The sequence below is a fragment of the Stegodyphus dumicola genome, chromosome 1, assembly GCF_044657685.1.
Source record: "Stegodyphus dumicola isolate Sdum_Otavi_A_Nest chromosome 1, ASM4465768v1".
Classification (NCBI taxonomy): domain Eukaryota; kingdom Metazoa; phylum Arthropoda; class Arachnida; order Araneae; family Eresidae; genus Stegodyphus; species Stegodyphus dumicola.
The window spans coordinates 182573242-182582957 of record NC_140768.1 but is presented as its reverse complement, the minus strand read 5'-3'; the positions used below and the strand labels follow the sequence as shown (position 1 = coordinate 182582957).

Below are 9716 nucleotides of genomic sequence, written 5' to 3'. Positions count from 1 at the left end.
AATATAGCTTTTAGAGTTTCTTTTGATGATTTCTTTCATTTCGTAATTTTGCTTGCTTTTATAACAGTTCTGTAATCCCTGCGTCTGACCCTTTAAAATGCCTATTCTGATTCTAAGTTATAAAAGATATTTTTGTAAGTTATTTGGTACTACTAATTCATACCTCTATGCATTAGAATAAATTTTGGTTCTACCATATTAAATTAACAATGCATAAACAGAGAGTATAAAGAAATTTGAAAAACAATTGATGATAACAAGGAAGAAATAACATTAAGGTGCTAGACGTCCGATAATAACAATAACTACAGCTACGTACGTTTGCTAATTTATGTTTTGTAATTTCACATCCTGAAAAGCAGTTCTCACCATTCATCGATAATGAAGGTCTTAACCTTTGCAAGGGAAAAAAACTGCTAAACTTACACTCAGTTAATTATGTAATCAAACCAATCCCAGAAGCTGAACATACACATTGCGCAGAACTGGTGACAGAAATCAAGAAGGCAAAGATACGAAACCGTGACGTAAGACACCACCACGGGGAGGCCAGAAAACGGCAACCACGGAGAAAGGGAAAAAATTGCAAAAGTCCCCAGCATGTGATCCCTGTAACAAGATCAATATTTTGCTTCGTCCTATGTCCACAACACTTAGTCAGGTGGAAAATTGTGCCCATTTGATGGGAAAAGGCTAGTACAAATATTTGTTCGTCGGCGCCAAAAGTTGCTCTTTCTTTGTCCTTTTGGTCCGATATTAATTAATTTGACCCTGCCGACACGTGTGTTTTCATAGTGGACATTGATTTTTGTAGCTACTATTCTACTGCTGTCATTTTTTCTTACCTTCTTTACTGAATTTCTGTTAGAGTTTTCGCTTCGCCCAGCATTTACAGATTTCCATCTCTGTTTTGATAGTCGTTTGATAAATGGTTATCGATGATGGTTATCGTCGTTTAGATAATAATTAATGGAACGTAATTATTGATTCTTTTCGCTCTTTCATACTAAAAAATGCGAATTACTAACATTGCGGAAAATCGTGAATGAATAATATTATCTTATTATTAATTCACTCACATTTTAAGCATTCAACCAGAAGTTAATGTAATAAAGATCTAATCATTTATATCTAGTTTTTGCACTTTTATTCTAATGATGACTTACAAACATTAACTTCGTTAACATGTAAATGCAATATTTTTTATTGTTACTCATCTTTAATTGCGCGACTTTTTAAGGTGCAAAATAAAAATTACTTTGGTTTGGTAAGTTTATTCAAAAACATTACCCCCCCCAAAAAAAATCAAATTTTGGAAATAGTATAAAATATCATCAATATTTATTAATTACTTTGCTTATAAAAACTTTTCAATGTATTTCATAGATGAATTTTAAGAATTTTAAGAAATCTTCATCGAAAATATGAATACAGAAGGCATGAATTCTGTAGAAAAAGTGTAAAATGAGCAGAGATATAAAACTTCATTAAATATGAAAAAAATCTAATCTAAATTGTAATTTCTTAACTGCTTAAATTATAACACACTTTTTAAGTATCTTTTAGTTAGTTAAAATGTTTTAACTTAATTTTTTATTCCATTTTTCTCTAGTGAACTAACGTCCAATTTCTCTACCCGAAAACGTCGCTCTTAACTGAAATAGAGAAGACAGAAGAGATTTTGAAAAGCTCTCATTTATATTTTGAGAGAATGTTTTTCTCACTTGATTCCTTAGATAGTATTACATACTTTACTATGAGAATAAATAACCTTCCAATATTACGTGTGTTAACTCTAGAACTTCTTGTTCATGAGATGACTTTAAGGTACATTGTTTACGAAACTTTGGTACGACACAGCCGTTTGCGCGGAAAGAAGATTAACATATTATTTAAAATTACACAAATTACATGCAAATTTACTGAAATAAACACTTTTTCTTAAACCATAACAGATATCCTTTTTACTTTTAACAATGAAAACAGTTTCTATAGATTATTTTGATATTTCAAATATCAGAATGAAGTAATAATCCCCAAGAAATAATAAATTGGAAGCTACACCTATACACGTATTCACGTGTATGTATAGGCCGCATGCGTGTATAAATAACACTTAAACTGCATTTATACTCGTATCATTACGTACAAGGAAACGGAATCCAAGTAACAGGAAGAGAGTTTGATGTACCTGCAAAAACGTGAGACGATAGATTCAAACCAACTTCAAACATGCTGCAATAATTTGAAGCATTTATCAATCAACCTTTTAAGATGCAGCTCTTCTATCACATTTGGAGGCTCAGTGCTATAAGAGGATGCCGGACAATGCGTTAAGAAAACCATCTCTGGCTCAGATGTGTGAGGTAATGGCGGCATGGAAGCTAATACTAGAATAAATGGAGCACGAAATTTTCGAAGTCAAATTTATTTCCAAGGTGATGGACGAGTGAGAGGACAAAGCAGTGTATCTCGTATCATCCAAGAATGTAGATTCGTGTGACACTCGTAGAAAGAAAAAGTAAAAAGCAAAAGTAATATCTGCCAGTTTGAAATGAAATTGTTAATTAGAATCCTTATAATCTCGAATTACGTTAAAGATAACCAATGGAATTAAATTTCTTTAAAAGTATTCGTTAGCTGAGTACAGACCGCCTAATTTTTCTCAAAAATGTAGGGTACAAATATTCGGCTTATACACACAAAAATATGATAGATGAACCTCACATTAACAGCCATAACTAAATTCATTCTGAAAACTTTGGCTGGACTACTCACGTAACAAATATCCCAAAATGTGCGGCATTAATTGCGACTTTATTAGAAGACTGAGAATGCATTCTAAGATTTCAGTTCATCTGCTGCATAATTGCAACAAACTTACATTCAAAATGGAAACTGGAATATTCCTGCTGTCGAAATTAAAACAAAAATAACGAGATCACAACATAAAAAAACTTCATATTTTTTTAATAGAAGCATATTTCTGTGTAAAAGGAACTTTCCAGCGGCATTCGTTGGTTCATGATATTTCAATTCAGGAATACGCTCGCATGATATGATATGATATAATATGATATGAGGGACGCAGCCCGACCCTCCTGGCAGACTTTACGTCACCCTATGGCTATCCGAAAGCAAATTTCCCAGTATGAAACATATAATTACGAATGTACGAAAAAGTATTTCAGATGAACATTTTGAATATCACAGCCGCTGTGGCATCTATTAAAACCCTCCGACCGGCAAGACTCTGTATATATACGCCGCAGAATAATTTTATGACATCTTTAAAAAAAAGCTTACATACGTGCATCTTGAAATATCTCCAAACAATGAAGGCAATATATTAAAAGTATATAAATCCAGGAACAAAATACCAGGGGCATTTTAATATTGAAATCCAGAAAATATCTCTTTCTCATAATATGTTGGAGAACTATAGATTTTTTTTTTTTTTTTTTTTTTTTTTTTTTACGAATAAAGTAGTATTCAAGAAACAGACTGACTGTTCACATTAAAAATGTTTGGACACTATGTTATGATCATTTAAACATTAAATTTGCGTACGGCTCTTGGCATAGTGTAACCGGACGAGACAGCTCTTCTCTTTGTTGGGCCACGTGCTCCTGAAACTTTTAAAGACTGTACATGCCTGGATAATTTTTAAAAACATTCTGTCAAAAAATACTCCTGCTCAACTTAATTCAGGTAAATGAAGTCCTGCTGTAATTCCAGACTTTGCTTATTCTTGTTGTATAACTAAAAAATGTACGGATAAGTTTTACCATGTTTATTAACATTACATAATTACATACTCAATATAAACTCTATGAAAATACATTTATCTGCTACTTCTGCAGATACACATATAAGTTTTCTCAAAAACCCGCTATCATAAAATAAATAAATAATTATATATTTTTGCATTACGATACTGAGAAAACTACAAAATTATAGTTCAGTACACATAGCTACAAAATATGTAAATGTAATTATGTCCAAACGGGCTCATTTTTCCAAGAGGACAGATCCATACGAGGTATTTTACCATTTCTGCAATTTTCAGCAGGATTCCTGAAATTAAAATTAATTAGGATAAATCAAAATTTAGAACAAGAAATTAACTATATTTTGAAACAAAGTAATGGAATATGCAGCGTTATTCGAAAGGAATGAACCGTTTTTTAAGTCTTTTAAATAATCTTCAAGGATCTTTGCGAAATTAGTCGATAACATTTCAAATGGGTGGAATTCTGCATTTCGGATAGTTCACAGCCGGGCACTCTAACGTGCCCTTAACGCATGCATCATTCCTCTTACCTTGAGTTGCTTACACTCGAAATGGCAGCACTTCAGTACAAGATGATCTGCGTTCTTGAGTTCACGAATATTCAACAATGGTTTCGATAGTTTCAGAAGAATGGATGTCTATGTAAAAGAAAATAAAATGAATGCCCATAAACTTCAGAAGAAAAGGTGTGAAAATCCTGGCGATATTTCAGTGGAGGTCACATTAGTTCACATCCTCAGATTAAACGTGAACTTAATGATATTTCAACACACAGGAACACTTCTATGAAGGAAAGGAAATTTCTTTATTAGTATAATACATGTGCCAGATTAAAAATTTTCTTAATAAAATACAGCTCTCTAAAACTGGTTCATTCTTTTTGAATAACTCTGTGTTTAATATCTTCACTTTTATTTGCAAATTTACTCTGCAGTTTATATGTTATTATGTTACTATAAAGGCAAAGCCCCCAGCTCCCCTGGCCGATGATTCAGCCATAAAGCTTTTAGAGGCTAGCTCGACAAAACAAAAACGAACTGGAAAAAAAAAGAATAAACAGTTGAACATTTAATAAAACGATACATAAATAAAAGAAAACAGATACGCATCATCCACACATCCACTCCAGCCAAGTATCTCTGTGCTTTTATAATATTCATTATTTCCCTGGAATAAAGCAGCATTTTACCATAATCTTTAAAATTTCTTCGAAATTCGATTTTCATTTTATCTCTAATACTTGCAGTCAGGCTACAAGTTTCAAAGAAGTGAAGATTATCACCTGTTACTCTACATAGCCGACAAAGATTGTTTTCCTGCAAGGCAAACACTGTTCAAGTACATGGGAAAAGTCCATGTCCCGTCAAAATTTGATTCAGATCTATATCAGTGTAGTACTTTCTTCCTTTATAAATCTGTAGAGTACGCATATAATTTTTCTTTTTTTTTCGAGGGATTCCAATTGTTTTTTTTTTTTTTTTTTTTTTTTTTTTTTTTTCATTTTTCATATATACTATTATATAAAATTCCAATAGTCTTTTTTCTAGAGCTATGCAGTTTGATTTCTTTATAGTTGCCAAGCGTGAGTTCTTTTGACAGTGCGTCAGTCCTTCCATTACCATGGAAACCTACATGTGCCTCAATCCAATGTATCTTATTGTTATATTTTGTACGTAGATGTCTATATTACATTTTAATATTCACTATACGTTATTTAATATTCACTATAAGTTTATTATCAAACACAAACCCAGAAAGTAATTGCAAGTGCAACTTATATGTATAACGATATAAATTTTGAAACTTCAGCATGAGTTTGTAAAGTCATTAGTTTTTTTTTTTTTTTTTAATAGAAGACGTGAAAAATATGCAGTACCTTATCCGGGACTCGAAACCTGGACATTTCGAATGCGCATAGAGTATGCTTCCAATTACACTACATTATAACTTATATAATGTTTTCTTTAGGAAAATAGTTGCTTTGCAACTGATTCATCATGAAAATACCATGAATGGGAACAATAACTGTAAAAATTATAAATTCCAAAATGTCTTTACGTAATTCTGCAATACGATATAATTTACACTTTTAAGTCTCCTGCATAAACAACTGCACTCTTGTGAGTATTTTAAAATGCAGTTAAGAGAGAATTGAAATTGGCTTTAGAAATACGATTTAATTTTTATTTGGAATAAAGCAAGACTGAAATATTCATATTTATAGTTTTTATACTATGTTTAAAACATTAAAGGATGTTTTCTTTAAAAAAATCAAAAGACGTATCGTATTTTCTTTGAAAAATCAAAGATAAGATTCAAAATTTTGTTTCTAATGAATTGTTTACGTTAAAGTTTTCAAGTAATATTATTGTCGCTGAAAACGAAGGAAATATTACTAATGAGAATTTTGCAAGAAATTATCACATTTCCTTGCACAATTGTGAAGTATAAGTTGTTGCACATCTAGTCATTATTTCGAAAATTCGTGATTCGAATTCGAGTTAATTCCTTTTAAATCGCGTTAGATATAATGCACTTACACTTAACATGATTCTTTTCCGATTGCAAGAGAAAAAACGAATTTACAGAGATCACCGTGGCATAGTATTTTATTTTTAATGATAAAGAACATAGAAACCTCAGTTACCAATTTTACTACATAGTTCTTCGTTTTTACAGCTTTACATAAGCCGTATTCTACCTATTCTTGTATCATAATACGTAAAAGTTTCACAGTAGTAACTTCCCTGAAAACCACACACAACGTTAGTAGAACGTAGCTTTTACTGCCAATCCAAGGAATTTTATGGATGTTTTTGCCAGTGGTCCAGCGTTTTCTTTGTGTAAAGTTTACCAAATATATTTCAAGATTATCCGCTCATTTTGCTAGCGTAAGGACGCCAACAAAAATGGTCCGCATGTGTTAATCCTTTTTAAAAGCCGTGTACGTATACATTTGATTAGGAAAAGAGAACAACTCAAGACTCGAATATATGATTTTGAGTAAAAAACTGAACATATATGAGATCGAAATTCAAATTCAATTACCCAAAAATTTTAAGTACCGTATCCAACTCATGTTTTCAAACACAAAAAGAATTCTGTGCATACAAATAATTTATCAAAGCAGAAAAGTAAAAATCACTTCGTACATTGTTGAAGAATATGCTTTCGATGCATATAAATTGCTAAAATACAAATGAAATTAAGAAACTCATAAGATATTTTCTCCCTCCTTAGTGCATGCTTTTGTAGTGTAACTGGAAGTCCGATTAATACTCTGAAGTTCGATTCCCGTCAAGGGCACAGTATAATTTTCACGTCTCCTGCTTCGACAAATCTAATGACTCTGCAAGTCATGCTAACCTAAAAGGTGGTGGACCACCAAGTCGTCACCACCAAGATTTAGCAATTCGGTATCCTCATCCCTAGTCACCCTTTAAGAGGGGAAATAGTAAGGTATTTTCTTTCTCCTTAGGGCGTGCTTTCGTGATGTAATTGAAAAGCACGTCTGGAAAGCAATTAGAAAGTCCAGTGTTCAAGGCGAGGTACTTCCCCTTTTTCACGAGTCCTGGTTTCACATTTTAAATCGCACATTTAAATTTTAGATAAGCTATGCGAAATGATAATGGCATAAAATCATGTGGTTTTCAGAGACAATTACGCAGGTGAAAATAATACTAATAATGAAAGAAATTAATGTGTGAAGACTATTAGGTTTTTCGAGCAGAAAACAGAAAAAAATCAACTATGCCGACACTGGAACCGCGGATCATCAAACGCTAGCTGTAGTATATGGTATCCACTTAGGCCACGAAAACATGGATGGAAAATGCGATAATTTCCTATATTCTTCTCCACTTAAAATGCGACTGGGAAAAACGCACGAAAACCAGTCGACTAAATCCGGTGATGATGAATTGATATTCATCACACTTTTTAGTTCGAAAGCCACCATAAAGATTATTAGATTTTTTGAGCGAAGTACCTGAAAAGTCAACCGTTTCTTAATCAGAATTCGAATCACGAATTTTCGAAATAATGACTAGATGTGCAACAACTTATACTTCACAATTGTGCAAGGAAATGTGATAATTTCTTGCAAAATTCTCATTAGTAATATTTCCTTCGTTTTCAGCGACAATAATATTACTTGAAAACTTTAACGTAAACAATTCATTAGAAACAAAATTTTGAATCTTATCTTTGATTTTTCAAAGAAAATACGATACGTCTTTTGATTTTTTTAAAGAAAACATCCTTTAATGTTTTAAACATAGTATAAAAACTATAAATATGAATATTTCAGTCTTGCTTTATTCCAAATAAAAATTAAATCGTATTTCTAAAGCCAATTTCAATTCTCTCTTAACTGCATTTTAAAATACTCACAAGAGTGCAGTTGTTTATGCAGGAGACTTAAAAGTGTAAATTATATCGTATTGCAGAATTACGTAAAGACATTTTGGAATAACATCAGACTGTGGCTTATTAAAGAAGAAATGTGAAGAAAATAATTTCAGAATCATCGTAAAAACATTAATCTCGAGCGTTCAAAATTAAAGGGAACGGACATATCGAGAAAAAGTTAATACTAATTCTCAACACAATATACTAGAGAAACATTCAGCTGTATTTACCGAATCTTTTTAATTATCTAATTCGAGTAATGCTTACATGTATCGGAACACGCAGCCATATACTGCAAAGAAAAATAAAACACATTTCGAATGCTTAAAGCAGTTTAATTTAATTGTCAAGTTGAAAGTAATATCGCGATGCATTAAAAAGTATTAAACTAAATGTCGTTATGTATTAATTAAACTAAAAACTAAATTAAATTAAATACAGAATAATGAATTAGATCAGTTTATTAAATGACTGAAATAAGTAAAAAATAATATAGCTTATAGCATTACGTAGAATGCATTGCTTTTTTTTTTTTTTTTTTTTTTTTTTTTTGTGTGTGTGTGTGTGTGTGTGTGTGTGTGTGTGATTATTTGTATTACTTAAAAGCAATTTTGTCATACAAACAAAATTAAATTTCCTTGACATCTCAGCACAGTTATCAGTTCAATACTTAATGAATGCATATTAAATCCAATTCACTTAATCGAGATTCAGAAGTTAACGTTCCCTAAACGTGATTTAAACCAGTATTTCCCAATCTGTGTTCCGTGGAACATTAGTGTTCTTCAAAAAGTCACTAAGTGTTCCGTGAAAAATTATGAAAATTAAATTAGAGAACAACGAAAAATTGTCTGCTTTTATGTATTTAGCACAATTTCAAACAGCCAGTAAAGGAAATTTACAGGGAGAACATAAAGTAGTTTAAATCATCTAAAACATGAAGATCAATTGAAGACAACTGCGCAGTTCAAAAACAGATTTCATAGCTAATTATTCTATAGCTACGCACAGCTCTTGGTAAAATTCTTCTTTGTAGTCTGCCGAATAATACGGGAACTAATCGTCTTTTCTTAAGTTGTTCGCCGCACTCTAGTAGCACAGTAAACGAAAGGGAATTTACCCTGTTTATAAATGATACCAATAACACTAGATTTCAAAACAGCATTACAAGATACATGATTAAGTTTTCTAAGAATATTTTCATATTTTTAGATAAATACATAATATGATTCTTCCAGCAAACCTAATCATCAAGAATAATGCCAAAATATTTAATTTCATTCCCCTTATCGAATAAAATATTATCAAAGTAGAATTGTTGGTTTGCAACTAACATGCTTTGTGTAACTAACATGCTTTCTTTTAATTATTATAATTTTAGATTTATTAGGATTGAATTCCAACTTTTGCTCTGGTGACCAATCTGAAACCCTATTAAGAGTGCTCTGTGAAATATTAGAAGTATCGGAATACTTCCCTTGAAAACAAATCAGTAGACCGTCAGGATATTAAG

At 31.5% G+C, this 9716-nt stretch overlaps 1 protein-coding gene across 1 annotated transcript in view; it reads right to left on the bottom strand.

Moving 5' to 3' along the window:
* Nucleotides 1–3778: 3778 nt before the first annotated feature.
* Nucleotides 3779–9716, bottom strand: part of LOC118190975 (immunomodulatory peroxidase-like) — a 119132-nt gene continuing 113194 nt past the window's right edge. Inside the window, exon 17 of the mRNA XM_085823552.1 lies at nt 3779–4077. Within this exon, the coding sequence (XP_085679678.1) occupies nt 3996–4077 (82 nt within the window). The 3' untranslated portion in view covers nt 3779–3995. The remainder of the gene's footprint in view (nt 4078–9716) is intronic.